The sequence below is a fragment of the Cajanus cajan genome, chromosome 1 (assembly GCF_000230855.2).
Source record: "Cajanus cajan strain Asha chromosome 1, NIPB_CcT2T_4, whole genome shotgun sequence".
Classification (NCBI taxonomy): Eukaryota; Viridiplantae; Streptophyta; class Magnoliopsida; order Fabales; family Fabaceae; genus Cajanus; species Cajanus cajan.
In genome coordinates, this window is record NC_138517.1 from 9,534,588 (window position 1) to 9,552,691 (window position 18,104).

Consider the following 18,104-nt stretch of genomic DNA (forward strand, 5'->3'; position numbering starts at 1 on the left):
ACGGTTGAATTTACAAAATTCACATTTGATATAAAGTTATTAAGCGGTGTAATACTTGATAAAAGTTACACCGGTGTAATTATAACTTTTTTTTTTAATTTAAAAGATAAATTTAATTGTTAAAGTATTTTAATATTATAAGTTTAACAAGTTTAATAAACTAAAATAATATAATTTCACAAGTTCAAAATAATTATTTCAAACATAAATATAAATAAATGAAATTTAAAAAATATTATATTTATATTTAATGTATTATATATTTAAACAAAAATATTTAATAATTTTATTGTAACAAATATTTTTGATATTTATCTCGTTTTCATTTTTTTTTTGTAATGATAGGAAACATTATAAAGATGATCGCAATGAGGATTGAATGTAGGTCCTTATGCTTCTAACTACCCCGACCATAGTTTTAAAAACCGGACCGGTCATCGAACCGGTTAAGGTATTGGGTCAGTGGGTCAAAGGTTGAACCGGTAGGTCACTGGTTGAACCGCATGACTCGATTTTTATTTCTTTTTATTAAAAAATATTCATATTAAATATATTTATACTTATAAATTTTAATAAATTCATATCTTATTTTAAATTTAAATTTTTCTATCTTATTTAAAATTATTTTTATTTTTATTTTGTAAAAAAATATATAAAAAAATTACATGTTAAACGGTATATTAATACAAATTAAAAATATAAATAATATGTACATATATAATATGCTTGCAATTAATATCACAAAATAATATATGTAATATTTACATAGATATTGAATTATTAAATATATAATTTAAAATTAATAATATACTATAAAAGTTATTTAAATTGTATATATTGCAAACAAATATATTAGAACAAGTAATCATTGTTATATTTAATAAGACTCCTTGCTTTTTCATTAAGAGATTCAATTTTCATTATTATTTTTGTGATTTATGGTCCCTTAAAAAAAAAAAGTGGTTGAACCGGTTTGACCCACCGGTTCACCGGTTGAACCGGAAAATTGACCGGTTCAATCCGGTTTGAAACGGGTCGACTGCATAACCGATTCAACTTCAGATTCGGACCGGCTGGACCACCGGTTCCCGGTCCAACCGGTCCGACCGGCCGGGTCGGTTCGGGTTTTAAAACACTGACCCCGACTCCTCTCCTCTCAACTATTAGACTAACCCTAATAGTTTCTCGTTTTCATTTATTAATGGATACAAATATATCTATTTTAATTATTTACGAATATTTATTTATTATCTGATGTAGCTAATTAAGTATATACTTAATTAAAGATGACAAAAGTGGTGCTTCAAGGAATTTTGTTTAGTATATATATATATATATATATATATATATATATATATATATATATATATATTAATTTATTATAGTCCATTAGATGTATAGAATTGTTTCTTTTACGGTTAGATGTGTAAATTAAGAAAAACAAATTAGTTTCAAGTACTTTGGATCTTGTTGGGGAGATTAGTGATATGTTTGAAAGTTAGAATTTGGAAGGGAAAAGATCACAGGGTACATATATTTCTAAATGAAGCGTTGTAGAATATTTATAACATAATTAAAATCAATATATAATGTTAATCATTATTCGGAATGTTTTCCATGGATCAATTCTGTTATTTTCATAACGAAAACTCAATTCAAGGGGTGAAAATGAACTATCCTAAACCAAAGAATATCTTATTTAAATACATAGAAAATTTAAAATCGAAATATCTATCAAGAGTTTTATTTTTTTATTTTTTTTATAAGTTGTTTTCAGGTGTCTTTTGTGAGGTATTATGTATTTCTACTCTAACGAATATAATCACTTTGTATAACAGAACTTTGTTCTAGAAATTAATGCAACTACTAGGTTAACGTTTAAGCTTGATATCAATAATTTTTCTTTTGAAATTGAATGTTCATTTATCCTTCCTTGATGATGTTCCTGTTTGGGTTTAGTTTTTTTTTTTTTGTTCGTCCCTGGAGTAACCACCGCCGATAGGCGTGACTAATCTCCTCGCTACGTTGGAGACACCTCAAAGGGTGGGATAGCTGGTCCCAAGATTTAACGCGGCTGCATACACAAGGCAGGATTCGAACTCCTGACCTTGCTTAAACGTGGATTAACCCCTACCACTAAACCACACGCTTGGAGTTTGTTTGGGTTTAGTTTGATCATGATAATCAATAAATTTTTCCCTTTAATAAATTTAATGTCATTGGTCTTCGGATATTTTAGAAAGTTTTAATGAAGTACTTAAACTAGAAAAAATTATAATAAAATCTTTCACTTTTAAATAATGTTATTTAGTTCTTGAGATTAAAAGTCTGTTTAAAATTTATAAAATTTAATGAAATATTATTTGTATTCACAATCACATCATATTATTATATTATGTCATCATTTATGTACAATATATTTTAATTTTCATCCATAAAAGTTCTAATAACCCCTAAATTATAAGAATTATGCAATAACAAAAAATTGCAAAGGAATTAAAACTTGATATATGAATAATTATATAAAATTATAATCTAATATAACTACTTATGTATTAAAAAAAAAAAAATAATACTGCATCAAATTTTATGGATTATAAACAGAACTCTAACTCCAAAAATAAAATTATTAAGACGAAATGCTCAATTATATATATATATTTTTAATAAAGGAGGTTAATTAAAATTTTCCAATTTTTTTTTTCATAAACAAACTAATGCATTAAATACACTTAGGATACAAAATTAGATGTCTTTGACAGCTTCTTTATGGATAAAAAAAGTAATGAAAATTGGGTCTGGAGTGTGTTGAAAGGAGATTTTATGAAAGAATATTTGAAATAGAAGAATTTTGACTTGTTTTGACGTGGATGCAACGAAAGTTGAATCGAAGGAGGAACGGCATTAGCGTCTTCTCTCTCCATCGCAAAACGTGTTTTCCCTCTGAATTTGCGGACCCAAAGCAGTTGAAAACCCAAGACCCTCTTTTGAACCTTCCCTTCCTTCATTTCTCCGTTTGCTCTTCCTTCGCTGTGAAGGATTTGCAAACATGAACGGAAAAGCCTCCGTTTCCAAGGAGCTCCACGCCAGGCACACCAAGGTTCCGTTTTTCCCCACCCCTTTTCGTTAATTCTGCTTCCAAATTACTTGGCTTCATGTTCAATTTGTGATCATGTCAATTTTATTTATTTATCTTTTTTGTGGATGGATGCAGATATTGGAGGGACTTGTTAAGCTACCTGACAACAGGGAATGTGCAGACTGCAGGACCAAGTATATGCCTTTTTAAAAGTTTTTTTTTTAATTTTATTTTTAATCATGTTAAGCATAAATATTAATGTTATGGCCAAAATTTCTTCAAATTTCGTCTTATCGGAAAAAATCCAAGACTCATATCGATTAGAAATTAATCAATTAAATAGTATATAAGTAGAAAACAATAATCACCTTATAAGTCACCATTGATACATGTACCATGGACGTGACGAGGTTGAAAATCCAAGTCCTACATCGACTAGAAATTAGGCAATTACTTAGTATATAAGTGGAAAGCAATCATTATTTTATAAGCTGATTTTGTAGGGTTGAATTAGGCTCAAATTCACTGTTCTAAGACATTAGAATCAAACTCGATAAATTTACGTAGGAATTGTTGATATTTTTTTTTTCATGGTTATGAGCACATATTTTTAATTTCAGGGCACCACGGTGGGCAAGTGTGAACTTAGGGATATTCATTTGCATGCAATGTTCAGGAATTCACCGGAGTCTTGGAGTGCATATATCAAAGGTTTCTATACATATTTTGTTCTGTGTCAGCTTAGAAATTGATAGTGTGCTTAACTAAGCCTTCTGATTTTGCAACTAGGTGCGGTCCACAACATTGGATACATGGTTGCCAGATCAAATTTCTTTTATGCAATGTAAGAAACTACACAATTTGTTTCTCACTTTCTTGTTCAGAAGTTTGGTTAAGCAAATCATGAGATACTATGAGTAACTCTTTTCTCTCTTTCCAAAACAAGAGAATTTGCTAGTTTTCTTAAAAGGTTTGGTGTTGGTTTGACAAAATTATATTAGTAAATCATCTTAGTGGTGGTAACAGGTATGGTCCATTCCACATATATGTAGGTATATATACCACAGATAGGAGATTACATAATATCCATTTAATTGGTTGGTGAAACTAAAATAGTGATTATTTAATTACTCACAGAAGATAGGGTCATTGTCAGAAAAAAATTATTGGGTTCTTGAATTCTCTTGTTGCTGAATTTTTATATTACTTTGGTTGTCTGCAAAATAATGTCTACCAAGCTCATCTCTTGACTTGTGTGTTTTATGCAGCAATGGGTAATGTGAGGTCAAATAAGCACTGGGAGGCACAATTACCGCCAAACTTTGACAGAAATGGATATGGAATTGAGAAATTTATTCGTTCCAAGTAAATTTTTTCATGGATTCTTATGCAAGACATTACTAGAAGCTTGAAGATTAAATTTGCTAATCCCACATTCTAGTTTTATTAACTTGCTTAAAATCTTTCAGGTATGTGGAGAAAAGATGGGCTTCGGAAGGTGGACCACAACCAGCTTCTAAAGCTGAGATAATCTTCAACTCGAATGCATCTGCTGGGGCTAGGAGTGCTAATCCAAGGAATAGGAGATTGTCTCTTGAGGAAAGCATTCTTGTGAACCACATGTCACATATTCGGCCTCCGATAACAAAACCTCATGAGGTATTTGTGTATAATGTCAAGTTCAATCCTTGATAACAAAATTTCATTCAGATTTTAATTGCCAAGACACATACAATGGATAATTTAAACAACTAGTCACATGCCCAGTTGTTGATGAGGTGATTTTTATTGTTTGGTTTGCATGGGTGGCCAATTACTCTTTGCCCTGTTTCTTAGAAGTTTGTTGTTATCTACATTTACATGACCTAGCTTACTATTAAAATGTTGTGATCTATTGTGGAAACTTCTGTATTTCTTTTCTTTTATGTCTTGAAATTTGCAAGGCAGGGTAGGAGGGAGCCATAAATTTTGCTTCTCATGTCAAAATGCTAAAAAAAATGCAATCTTTTGGAATTCCTAGCCCACCCTGTGAAATATCTTTTCGATTATAGCTCTTCTAAGGTATATGGCATTTAGCATCTCATTGCCTTGTGTAGAACGTTCCTTTATTGTGTTTAGGCACACCCTTTAGACCTAGATATTCAAAAAAGATGAATAAAAGTGCAGGGGTGGTGAAGGAGTGTGGTCACAGAGATATTTAGCAGCAGTTTACAATTTGCATTTTATTTTATTTTTTTTTTCCTCACTGCTATATATAGCATTGTTCTCTTTCTGCTCTAATCAGAAAAAAATTGTTTGCCTTCCAAAATTTATTGCATCACAAAACAAAAAATAAAAGCTTATTCTTCGCAATTCAGGTCTCCTCAGACTTGCCACAGATGATTTCACCACAATTAAGGAGGCCATCTGCATCATTTGATTTTGACAACCCCAGGGTAAAGAACAATGATACAGTTGATCTTTTTGGCATGCTTTCCATCCATGACGATAAAAAGAATTTCTCAACTACACCTCCTAGCTGGACAACATTTGATTGTAAGATGACAATACTTGTATTATACATTTTCTGAATTTTCTAATTTTTCTTTCATTCTGTTGGTAATATAAGTTTTTAGAGAATTATGGAAGCCAGTGGAGATTTTTGACTTGCACCCTTCATGTCGAAACTAACAAGATGGGGTCAGCTCATGTTATGCACTTCCAAATTATTAAATCAATATTCATGTTTGCAGGACAAGGCTTATGAGGTGTATGTTCGTAGATTGTTGAGCTAGCCCTTTGCATAGATGTCATAACATTATAGTTGCAGACGATCTTGTGATGTTGCATGAACTTTGAGCTGCATTGGTCAGGTGTGTACTTCTATTTTCCAATGATAACAATGTTGATTTGATCCTTTTCTTTATGAGTTAATCACCTATACACTGTTAGTATAAAGTTTTTTTACACTGACAACCAATCATATCTTTTAATAGTGTCATGTCAGTTGTTCATTTAATGAAATAAAAATAAAATAAAATAATTTAAAAAATATGATTGGTTGTCAGTGTAAAAAACTTTACATAGTGTATGGATGATTAACTCTTTCTTTATTTCCAATTTTAGATTACCCTTATATATTTGTACATTTTCCTAAAACTGACATACCTGTTTGGTTTGTGGCTTTAGAATTTCCTGAAATAGTTCAACTCAGCTCAAAGTACATCTTTATACTTTGTAAATTTACAATAGAATTAAATACATATTACAGCTCAAAGGGCATCTTTATTGAAGATTATTTGTTTTTTTTTTTTGTTTTTTTGTTTTTTTGTTTTTACAGGTTTTAGGACATATTTCTATCAACACACTACAGCAGGATATAAATTTAGTGCACATCTGCACCACTTTGGCGTTGATGTATCACACATCCTGAGGTCGTCCATAAAATGGTTTGTTTTGGATTGTTGCTCCTATTACTTCATTCCTATTACAGCCATTGATTGAGATTGAGAAAAGGGATCAAGGGAATTAAATAACAGTTATTCTTTTCTTCTTTCAGTGTCAGTTCAAGAGTCTGTGACTGAAGATGTTTTCATATGCCCCAGCCTAAGTTTGTTCTATTTCTAGTGCACCCTTTTGTTTAATTCATCAGTATAAATACATAGAGAATGTTAACTTTCCATTGAATTTTTGGTTGCTTAACAAAGGTTGACATGACAGAAGTTTTATCTTAGTTGCCTGTAAACTTCTAATCTTGCAGTTCCATTATTGTTCTCCCTTTAAAACAAAGGCTTTAATCTCTCTAATACGGGCGGGAAATTTAATGGTGTAACAAGTATGTTATTATTTTTCTTTTAAAAAATAGTAAAAACTACCTTAATGGCTTTATCGTTAATGTTGAATAGTAATTTTATAATTACCACACAAAATCTTATAAGAATAGACCACTATTTATTTTGTCTCTTGACTCTGAGCAAGACAAATGTAAAACTTTTAATTGCTTGAACTGAATTGTATTGGTAGTTCAAAAGAATTGATAATATAATAAATGAAAGATGAAATCATAATGTTAAAATTCGTTTTTTTAAACTAAAAAAAAAAAAACCAATAAAGTTTTAGTCTTTCTTTGAAAGTTAGTTTTTATTTCTTAAAAAAATGAATACTTTTTCCCCTATTCAAGGGTTTTGTTTTCAAATTACATAACTTTGTAACTTTTATAAATTACATTTTTAATTAAAAAAATTTGTTTTTGAAAGCCATGAGCTTGTGCAATTGATGCATTTTGGCCAAACCAACTTCCATATCTTAACACTTTTTAAAGCACTAAAATACAAAGTAAGTCTATATATCTTTTCTGTTAAACGTGAGTTGGCAAATCTTCAACCGTAAACCGAACATATACCAAGTAAGCGAAAAGCAATCATCATTTTTGCCTTTAACCGTAAACCAAACTCATACCATGTAAGAGAATAGCAATCATCGATTTTGCGATTACATAAATCTTATACCATCAGGAAGCATCACCAAGTGGCTGCTAATATTAGATCAATAAAGAAATTGTATCGTTTTGGTCCAAACTTCGAAGATCCAAATGCTGAATATTTTAGGCAAATTGAAAGTGTAATCTCCTGAGAGCATTATTGCACTTTATTGTTTGAAACAATAATGTATTTTGCTGTATCCAGAATTCTAGACCATTTCCTATGTAAAGTATTTTAAGCATTGGATCAATAAACATCTTAACTTGTAAATATTTAACAATTACTTGTTCTTGTTCATCAGCAATTGGTATATTGGGTATTATATAAGGATTTTAGATGATATCCTTAAGGCACTGGTTATTTAACTGTCAACGAGTCTTTATCATTATTTTTGTGAACGTCCTTTGATCACTATTGTCACTCTTCATGTAAAGGCTGAACTAAGATAGAAGGGCTTTTGAGACACTCTAGAAAACAAAAAGGGTGAAAATGCTTGCCTATAAAAGTGGAGGCTTGCATCATTGTCCTCTTTAACTGAACGAGTCAATAGATTTTAACTAATAAAAATGAATATACTTAAAAGGATGTTTTGAAGAGTGTGTCAATCTCTCTCAAACCAGACATTACTACTTCAAGAAACAAAGCAATAAATTCACGTCAAGCAAACCAAATAACGCCATAGCAACCATGAGTTACTTTAACTTGATGCACTTGTGTCACCCTTATAACACCAAACGAGACATGCTAAACCTAAAGAGCTCAAGTTGAGACAAATTGACGAGCCATAATAGGTTTTGAACGAGTCTAACATATGTGTCAAGATAAAGGTAAATGATACATAGTTAACGAGAGTTCAAACTTCAATGCGATTACATCAATATATAGAACCAAGGTTAATTACATCATGTGTTGAGATAGGGTCCCATGGTACAGCCACCACCAGCAGCATCCATTGGCAGCCATCTTTGGTATTGTCCCCCTAGCAAAACTAACAATTTAACCCTTATATCTGGATCATGTAAATATTTTTTTACACACGATTAGTTCACTATATAAATTAAAATTACTTTATTTTATTCTTTCAATATTTTAAAATAACATACTTTATTATATTTCTTATCCGATCTCTGTTCACTTAGTTATATGATTTGTTATAATTTAAAATAAAATACAATTTATCAATTCATCTCTTGATTAATTTTAAGATAAATGTGTGGAGATCACTATTATATTTTTTTATTTTTTGGTTTAATAAGAAAGTATAAATCTTTTCCATCGAATTAATCAAATAATCAAATTTTATTAATAAAAGAAGATAAATAATATAAAAAAAAGTGATTTAAAATAAATACTTAAATTTATATTATAATAGTATATAGATAGTGAGGAGAATTAGTCTCAATCAATTAAAAATCACTTTAATTATAAATTTTACAAATCAAATCCTCTCTACTTGATCTTGAATTTTATAAATTTTTTTTTCTTGTATAGGAAGGACCAGGAGAGATTTTGAGTTCTAACTCTTAAATAATTATTCCAAAAGTAAATAATTTTATTAGGCAATATACAATTTTATTAGGCATTGTAATAAAATCCTAAAATAATATATGAAAAATTGAGGCATTAATTATATATATAGAACTAAAATAAACTTGGGAGACAGCATATGAATAAGAGTTAATTACCTATACATTGTCAGTGTAAATTTTTTTTACAATGACAACTAATTATATCATGTCATTGTTAAAAGTAAATGTGTTTACAGTGACATGACACAATTAAAAAATATAATTAATTGTCAGTGTAAAATTTATTTACACTAATAGTGTATAAGTGATTAAGTCAATGAATAAAATAACCTTTGGAAGTGGAAGTTGTGTGGAGTCCTCAAAAAATGGAATAACCGGGCGCACAGTCTTCATAGTAAGTGTGCCCGCATTGTAGTTGACTCTCCGCAACAGAAACAAAAACTGAGCTATGAAATGAAACTTTCGCTCTCTCTCTCTCCATGTGAACGTATAAAGGCGCGAAAACGCTGAATACTTTGAATTCTCTCTCGTCGATCGCTGCCACCAACGCCACATACTCCTCTCACTCTTCCTCCTCCTTTGGCGCTTCCACAAATTCACTTTCTAAATTTGCAGGTAGCTACCTTCCACTTCAATTCACATATATTATGCGTGATTTAGATTTCGATTGTTCGCACTTGCACCGTGAATTTTCAGACCTGAACTTCGAATTCCATATTACGCTGTTCGATTATCAGTTAGTTGGCTCTGAGTTTTCGTTTTCTTGTTTGGTTGAAAGAAAAATGGAGAAACTCAGGCCAGCGTGGGCTGTCAAGGCTATCATCGTCATCGTATTCACTTCGATTCTCTTCCGATGCGTCTGCGGTGAGAATCACACCGTCGGCGGTGCCTCCGGCTGGGACCTCCGTTCCAATATCCAGGCCTGGTCTTCTACCACAACGTTTAACATCGGTGACGATCTCGGTACGCGTAATATCTTCATATTCATCTTAATTAATCAATCCATGCACTAATCTCTTAAACAGAGCACATGAATTGCAATTTTCGTGTTTTTGAAGCTTTAGATCTAGTAAGAGTAAATTAATTAACAAGCGAGTAATCAGTAATGGATCATTAGTTTAAGTCCTTTTTCACTCGTTGAATTGAATTTTCGTTTTGAGAATATCAGAATTAATATGCGTAGAAAACATTCCGATTGGTGTTGAATAGAATGAAACAGCTAGCGAGTAACCGTTTTCGTTCTCGAAGTTAGTTTCGCTTTAGCGTGGTGCACACAAACGGAGACGAGGACGCCGTGGGCGTTTTCGGCATAGTAATAGTTTTTTTATTAATTAAATAAAACTAAAATACGATGCGTTTCGCGTTGGTTGGCAGTGTTCATATACACGCCGGTTCACGACGTGGTGGAGGTGAACCAACTAGGTTACGACACGTGTTCGATAGTCGGCGCTCTGGCCACGTACGACACCGGAGAAACCGTGATCCACTTGAGCGAAGTGGGAAGCCGCTACTTCGTCTGTGGCCGATTGGGCCACTGCCAACAGGGCCTCAAACTCCAGGTCCAAGTTCCCGGTAACGGAACCAACGACGATCAAGACCAGCGTCCCGCCGCCGGCGCTCCTCCTCCACGTCAACCTCCGCCGCCTTCTCCGCCGCATGTTGATGATCCACACCCACCTGCGGAGGAGCCCTCCCCCTGCGATTGTTCCCGTGCTGAGGAGCCCTATGGGCCGAAGCCGTTGTTTACTCTCGTAATCGTCCTTGCTTGCGCTTCCGCTCGTTTCTTCATCGCTTTTCCGCGTCTCCGTTTTCATCTGATGCGTTGAGCTTGCTCCCTAGCTAGCTTGCACCAGATGTTTTAGTTTTGCCATTCTTGTGCTTTCCTCTCACTGCATTTATGAATGTGATTAGGGTTAGTCAATTGCTCTGTTGGTGTATTCGAAATTGAATAATGAGTTTACTCTGTGTGTGGTAACGAGGTTGCTCGCTCGCCATGCTGTGTACATATATAGGTGAATTTGTTTGTTGAGACGCAGGGTATGTACTTTTCTTTCTTGTAATGCTCTGCACAGTGCAATCTCAATGTGGGTATTTTCTCTGCGGTTTAAATTTTTTTCTTCTTTTTTTTAAATTGGATAATGTCTTGTGAATAATGAAATGAGAAAATAAAAAGTTATCTCCTGTAAAAAGATTTAGTATACGACATTAGTCGACATAGATAAGTAAAAAATGAAAATAGTTGTGTAGAATGTCATCACGTGCTAATTTTTAACGTTTACTTAAATAATATAACTATTATTTATTAGTCTGCTGGCATTTTATTAGGTTTCTATATGCTTTACGGTTTTCTACTGGATATATTTTAGTTTTAGTTTTTTTTTAAAAGTTGTTTATCTAAGTTCTTTAATTTATCGTTATTCGAGTTATTCTAATTGCATAATTATGTATTAATATTATAATTGAAGTGGTAGTTTTGAATTGACCAAAGTTTTACTGTGACACGCTTTCATTGAACTAATTTTAAAAAAGGATATAAGGAAGCTCCCTTTTGCCAATGCTTTGCTCCTGGCTCATAGGAATAAATTTTTTGTATTCTTACGGTAGATATAATCTTGTAATTAATTTTCTCCATTTTGTAATTTTTCAAATTTTAAATCATGAAATAAATAATTATACAAAGGTGAATGTTACAATGTCACGAGAAAGAATATGTATTGGAACAAGGAAAACATTTCTTTCCACAGCCTTAAAATGCTTTTAGCGAAAACCAGACCTTGCTATAATGCCAGGCCGAACCAAACGTATGTGGGTTGGGCCTTTATCGGCTTTGTTTAAAAGGATGCTATTGCGATTGCGAAGGCATTGTTCGTGTTGTGTGATAATCACGACTGCCACTGGCTCACTCCCATTCTAGTGTTAAGTGTGTAGTCTAAGTTCTAAAATTGTAGTAGCATAAAAGTCCCACATTGTTTAGTTTGTAATGCTTACTTCTTAAGTCCCACATTGCTTAGTTTGTAATGCTTGCCTCTTCCTTATGCTATATATATAGAGGCACCTTGTAAGGTTTAAGTCACACCAAAAACAAATACTTCTTAGTATTGTTTATTTCTCTCTTCCTCCTTTTATTTTCTCTTTTAATGCCAGTTGCCTAACAACTGGTATCAGAGCTCTAGGTTCGGGAGAATATTCTTAGTATGCTCTGTGGTTGCGGTTTTATCTGATCTTCCACAACAGAAAAGAATAATCTTCAGATTAGAGGTGAGAGTTGGGGGAGTATTCTTAGTATGCTCTGTGGTTGCAGTTTTATCTGATCTTCCACAACAGAAAAGAATAATCTTCAGTTTAGTGAGTGAGAGCTTTTCTCAGAATTCCTCAGCTTAGAGGAGAGAATCTCAGTTTAGAGAGCAAGAGCTTTTCTCAGCAGCAGAGCAATGGCATTAGAAGAGGGGAAGGTGAAGATAGAGAAGTTTGATGGTAAAGACTTCGGCTTCTGGAAGATGCAGATAGAGGATTATCTGTATCAGAAGAAGTTATATCAACCCTTAATAGGGGAGAAGCCAGACGATATGAAACAGGAAGAGTGGAACTTGCTAGATCGACAGGCTCTTGGCGTGATCAGACTGACATTGGCCAAGAATGTTGCATTCAACATCGTCAACGAGAAGACAACTGCGAGTCTGATGAAGACACTATCAGACATGTATGAGAAACCATCTGCAGCAAACAAAGTACACATAATGCGTCGATTGTTCAATCTCAAGATGGGAGAAGGTAACCCTGTGATTAATCATATTAATGATTTTAACACTATTCTTGCCATGTTAGAATCAGTACAAATCAAATTTGAAGATGAGGTGAAGGCATTGATATTATTATCATCATTACCGGAAAGTTGGGCTGCAACTGTTACTGCAGTCAGTAGTTCTGCAAGGGATAGCAAGTTAAAGCTCAACGACATTCGCGACCTGATCTTAAGCGAAGATGTTCGCAGGAGAGACTCCGAGGAGCCTTCCAGTTCTACTTCCAGTTCAGCATTAAATACTGAAAGTAGAGGAAGGACCACTCAAAAAGGTTACAACAGCCGAGGAAGATCAAAGTCAAGAGCTAAAGGTCAGCCAAAATTCCGGAATGACATTGTCTGTTGGAATTGTGACAAGAGAGGTCACTTTACCAATCAATGCAAAGCTCCGAAGAAAAACAAGAATCGCAAGAAGCGTGATGATGATGAATCCGCAAATGCAGCAACTGACGATATAGACGATGCATTAATCTGCAGCCTAGACAGTCCTATTGAGTCATGGATTATGGACTCAGGTGCATCATTCCACACCACTCCTTCTAATGAATTGTTGACTAACTATGTTTCTGGAAGGTTTGGAAAGGTTTACCTTGCAGATGGCAAACCTTTGAGTATTGTTGGAAAAGGAGATATTGCCATCAAGACCTCAAGTGGGAGTCATTGGACACTGAAAAATGTCAGACATATCCCTGCCTTAAAAAGAAATTTAATATCTGTAGGGCAGCTGGATGATGAAGGGCACGAAACCACTTTTGGAGATGGAGCATGGAAAGTCAAGAAAGGCAATCTCATTGTCGCTCGTGGAAGGAAGCGAGGGTCACTTTACATGGTTGCAGATGAGAACATGATAGCAGTTACTGAGGCTGCCAATAATTCATTCTTGTGGCACCAAAGACTTGGGCACATGAGTGAGAAAGGAATGAAGCTAATGGCGACAAAGGGTAAGCTATCAAAGTTAAAGCATGTAGATGTCGGCACTTGTGAACACTGTATCTTGGGAAAACAGAAAAAAATTAGTTTCTCAAGGCAAGGGAAGACACTGAAAACAGAAAAGCTTGAATTGGTGCATACAGATGTTTGGGGACCAGCTCCAGTGAAATCTCTTGGAGGCTCATGCTATTATGTCACCTTTATCGATGATGCTACGAGAAAGGTATGGGTTTATTTTCTCAAAAATAAATCTGACGTGTTTTCTGTGTTTAAAAGATGGAAAACAGAAGTTGAAAATCAGACAGGTTTAAAGTTGAAAAGTCTGAAATCTGACAATGGTGGAGAGTATAATAGCCATGAATTCAAGAACTTCTGTTCAGAACGATCAGAATGATCAAGACAATACCAGGAACACCAGAGCAAAACGGTGTTGCAGAAAGAATGAATAGAACATTGAACGAGAGGGCTAGGTGCATGCGGATCCAATCGGGCTTGCCTAAGGTGTTTTGGGCAGATGCAATCAACACAGCGGCATATCTCATAAATAGAGGACCATCAGTTCCTTTGGGTTATCAATTGCCTGAAGAGGTATGGTCTGGGAAGGAGGTAAATCTTTCACATTTAAGAGTATTTGGCTGCGTGTCATATGTTTTGATAGACTCTGATAGTAGAGATAAATTGGATCCCAAGGCCAGAAAGTGTTATTTTATCGGTTATGGTTCTGACATGTATGGCTACAGATTTTGGGATGACCAAAACAAGAAAATCATCAGAAGCAGGAATGTCACTTTTAATGAGAATCTATTTTATAAGGATAGATTTTCTGCAGAATCTATTGATACAGACAAGTTGCCAGAGCCTTCTGAGAAAGTAGAACTTGAAGAAATTTCAGAAAGCGACATAACCAACAGAAGCCAGAGTACAGATATAGAGGTTGAATCAGAACCAGCATCTCCTCCTTTGAGAAGATCCTGCAGAGTTTCAGTTGCACCAGAAAGGTATTCTCCTTCATTGCACTATTTATTGTTGACTGATGCTGGTGAGCCAGAATACTTCGATGAGGCTATACAGGGGAATGATTCTGTCAAGTGGGAGTTAGCAATGAAGGATGAGATGACATCTCTTCAAAAGAATGGTACTTGGTCGTTAACTGAATTGCCAGAAGGAAAGATGGCTCTACAAAACAAGTGGGTTTACAGGCTGAAGGAAGAATCTGATGGCAGAAAAAGATACAAGGCGAGACTTGTGATCAAAGGATTTCAGCAGAAACCAGGAATTGACTTCACAGAAATTTTCTCTCCAGTTGTAAAAATGACTACCATCAGAGTCATACTGAGCATTGTTGCTGCAGAGAATCTTCATTTGGAGCAGTTAGATGTTAAAACTGCATTCTTGCATGGAGATTTAGATGAAGATATTTATATGACTCAGCCAGAAGGTTTTAAAGTTTCAGGCAAGGAAAATCTTGTATGCAAGCTTCATAAAAGCTTGTATGGCTTGAAACAAGCACCAAGGCAGTGGTACAAAAAATTTAATGAGTTTATGCAAAACTCAGGATTTAGCAGATGTGACATGGATCATTGCTGTTATGTTAAGAAATATGTTAACAGTTATATTATCCTTGCTCTATATGTTGATGACATGCTAATTGCAGGGCCAAATATGACAGAAATTAACAGGCTAAAGCAGCAATTGACAGACCACTTCGAGATGAAGGATCTTGGTCCAGCTAAACAAATTCTTGGCATGAGGATTTCTAGAAACAGACTAGAAGGAGTCTTGAAGTTGTCTCAAGAGAAATACATAGAAAAGCTTCTTGACAGATTTAATGTTGGAGATGCCAAAATCAGGAACACCCCTTTGGGAACTCACATGAAGCTCTCAAAGAAGCAATCTCCAGAGACAGTTGAAGAAAAGGACCACATGTCAAGAGTACCATATGCATCAGCAGTTGGGAGCTTAATGTATGCCATGGTGTGCACCAGACCTGACATAGCACATGCTGTTGGAGTTGTCAGTCGATTCCTATCGAATCCCGGGAAGAAGCATTGGGAAGGTGTAAAGTGGATACTAAGATATCTGAAGGGTACTTCAGGAATAAATTTGCTCTTCAGAAGAGGTAATTTCACTTTACAAGGGTTCTCTGATGCAGATTTGGGAGGAGATTTGGACACTAGAAAAAGCACCACTGGTTACATTTTCACCTTGGGGAGAACTGCAGTGAGTTGGAAGTCTAAGCTTCAGAATAGAGTTGCTCTCTCAACTACCGAAGCTGAGTACATAGCTATCTCAGAAGCAGCCAAGGAGATGATCTGGCTAAAGAACTTTCTCAGTGAATTAGGGAAAGAACAAAAGAATGCTCCATTGTTCAGTGACAGTCAGAGTGCTATATGTCTTGCAAAGAATCCTGTCTTCCATTCTAGATGCAAGCATATTCAACTAAGATACCATTTCATCAGAGAGTTGATAAATGATGAAGAATTATCTTTGTTGAAAATCTCAGGATCAGAAAATCCAGCAGATATGCTAACTAAGACTGTTACAACTGACAAGCTGAGGCTCTGCATTACCTCAGCTGGTCTTCAAGAATAATTGAAGATAAAGAACGCTGCACTAGGCGAAGGAGCCGATGAACTCAATGCTTACAAGGAAACTAACTAGAACTCAGACTCCAAGTGGGAGAATTGTTAAGTGTGTAGTCTAAGTTCTAAAATTGTAGTAGCATAAAAGTCCCACATTGTTTAGTTTGTAATGCTTACTTCTTAAGTCCCACATTGCTTAGTTTGTAATGCTTGCCTCTTCCTTATGCTATATATATAGAGGCACCTTGTAAGGTTTAAGTCACACCAAAAACAAATACTTCTTAGTATTGTTTATTTCTCTCTTCCTCCTTTTATTTTCTCTTTTAATGCCAGTTGCCTAACAACTAGCTACCACATTGCTTAGCCCGTTAGAATATTATCATCAAATCCATTACCAGTTAAAAAAAAAAGAAAAAAGAAGTCAAGTTTAAGTTTAAATAATTGAGAAAGATACTGCTGGTAATTCTTTATTAATTTGTCATCGATACTAATATTTAGACTATAATTTGTATGCATAGATAATGTCCCATGCACCTACAAAAGGAATAATAGCATTAGCGGCCGCTAGAAGTTTACAAGTCTATATCATGGGCAATTTTGAATGCAGCGTCTTGAAGCCAACTTAAATCCTAATTAGCCGCGTTTGAATAGCTTCTTGTGTCCGAGTCACTTACTGATATCTGCCCCATACTTTCTGGGTCCCTATTCATATGCCTCTGGTCCACAGCTTACTCGTGCCATAACAACGTGTACAAGGATTTTCGTGGTTGTTTCCATTAGAGGTTAATTAGAAAAGGACTAGTCTTTGATAATGGCAAACATTGGGTCTTATTCTTAGGTCCTCTAGCTTGTACATTTTTCGTAATCAATATTTACACGTGATTATTACCATAGCATAAACGATTATGCAGTGTCACACGCGTTAGTGCCTGTCCCAACTAGCTTGTTATAATGATTATAATTTTTGTTGGTCTACAATTAATGGGGCAATGAGATTAGAAACTAAAATTTTTATGTATATTACCCAAATCTCTATATTATTAGGCAATCTTAATAATATATTGATAATTAAAAATTGAATAATGAACTTTAGATGTACATCTCATTTTTAACCACCTCGTCAACAGTTTTCATTTTTTTTTAATTTCTCGTTTTATCATATCATATGAACTGTTGAATAGTGTTTTGGGTGTGTAATAAAAATCATTTTTTTTAAATTTCTATTTGATTAACATAAATCTAGTTATTAAATTATACGTGACTATTTTCAAAGGTTGCAACAGAGACAAAGGTATAAAGGTTTAAAATAGAAAGAGAAGGCAAATATTATAATAAAACTGACCTTTTCTAAATGAAGTTAAAGGCATTTTGCAGGCAGGAGATGCGGGGTCCCTGTCTGTGATTTCTCACAAATAAAAGACTTTCACAACTTGGATCCACTTATATTTTCAGTTGTACACAGGTCCTACTTCTTTATGAAGTTCTGTACTCACAAACCACTCAAAGTTCGTGACACAACAAGGGTCATGGGACTCTTCTGTTTCAATTTTCACTGGCATGAAAGGGGGCAACGTGCTTTCCGACCTAAGGGGGTTATAATTAAAATGAAGGCTTAAAGAAACAGCAAGTCCCACTAGATGTATAATGATCCATACCATTCTGACAGATAATAACCATGTGCGCGGTGTGTTCACCATGTTTATTGCCCTAATCTCTTAATTTGAT

General features: G+C 34.3%; 2 protein-coding genes across 3 annotated transcripts; both read left to right on the forward strand.

The window, feature by feature from the left end:
* The first annotated feature begins 2,835 nt into the window (after nt 1-2,835).
* Nucleotides 2,836-6,791, forward strand: LOC109797010 (putative ADP-ribosylation factor GTPase-activating protein AGD15). Of its 2 annotated transcripts, XM_020356892.3 has the most exons (11): nt 2,836-3,100; nt 3,215-3,273; nt 3,700-3,790; nt 3,869-3,923; nt 4,348-4,444; nt 4,549-4,738; nt 5,437-5,614; nt 5,812-5,931; nt 6,248-6,278; nt 6,399-6,507; nt 6,618-6,791. In XM_020356892.3, coding segments are annotated over exons 1-8 (723 nt in total). In that variant the 5' UTR covers nt 2,836-3,049; the 3' UTR covers nt 5,814-5,931; nt 6,248-6,278; nt 6,399-6,507; nt 6,618-6,791. The 2 variants fall into 2 exon arrangements, with proteins under 2 accessions (XP_020212481.1, XP_020212480.1); XM_020356891.3 differs by lacking the exon at nt 6,248-6,278.
* Nucleotides 6,792-9,455: 2,664 nt separating this feature from the next.
* On the forward strand, nt 9,456-11,177 carry LOC109796459 (chemocyanin). The gene is made up of 3 exons (XM_029271189.2): nt 9,456-9,683; nt 9,847-10,031; nt 10,443-11,177. The coding sequence occupies exons 2-3, from the start codon at nt 9,851-9,853 to the stop codon at nt 10,892-10,894; spliced, it is 633 nt and encodes a 210-aa protein (XP_029127022.2). The 5' UTR covers nt 9,456-9,683; nt 9,847-9,850; the 3' UTR covers nt 10,895-11,177.
* The last annotated feature ends 6,927 nt before the right edge of the window (nt 11,178-18,104 follow it).

Coding starts and splice junctions, on each gene's coding strand:
- LOC109797010 (XM_020356892.3), top strand. CDS start 3,050: ATGAACGGAAAAGCCTCCGTTTCCAAGGAGCTCCACGCCAGGCACACC. Junction 3,274..3,699: donor TGTGCAGACTGCAGGACCAA/GTATATGCCTTT, acceptor TTTTAATTTCAG/GGCACCACGGTGGGCAAGTG. Junction 4,445..4,548: donor GAGAAATTTATTCGTTCCAA/GTAAATTTTTTC, acceptor AAAATCTTTCAG/GTATGTGGAGAAAAGATGGG.
- LOC109796459 (XM_029271189.2), top strand. CDS start 9,851: ATGGAGAAACTCAGGCCAGCGTGGGCTGTCAAGGCTATCATCGTCATC. Junction 10,032..10,442: donor TAACATCGGTGACGATCTCG/GTACGCGTAATA, acceptor GTTGGTTGGCAG/TGTTCATATACACGCCGGTT.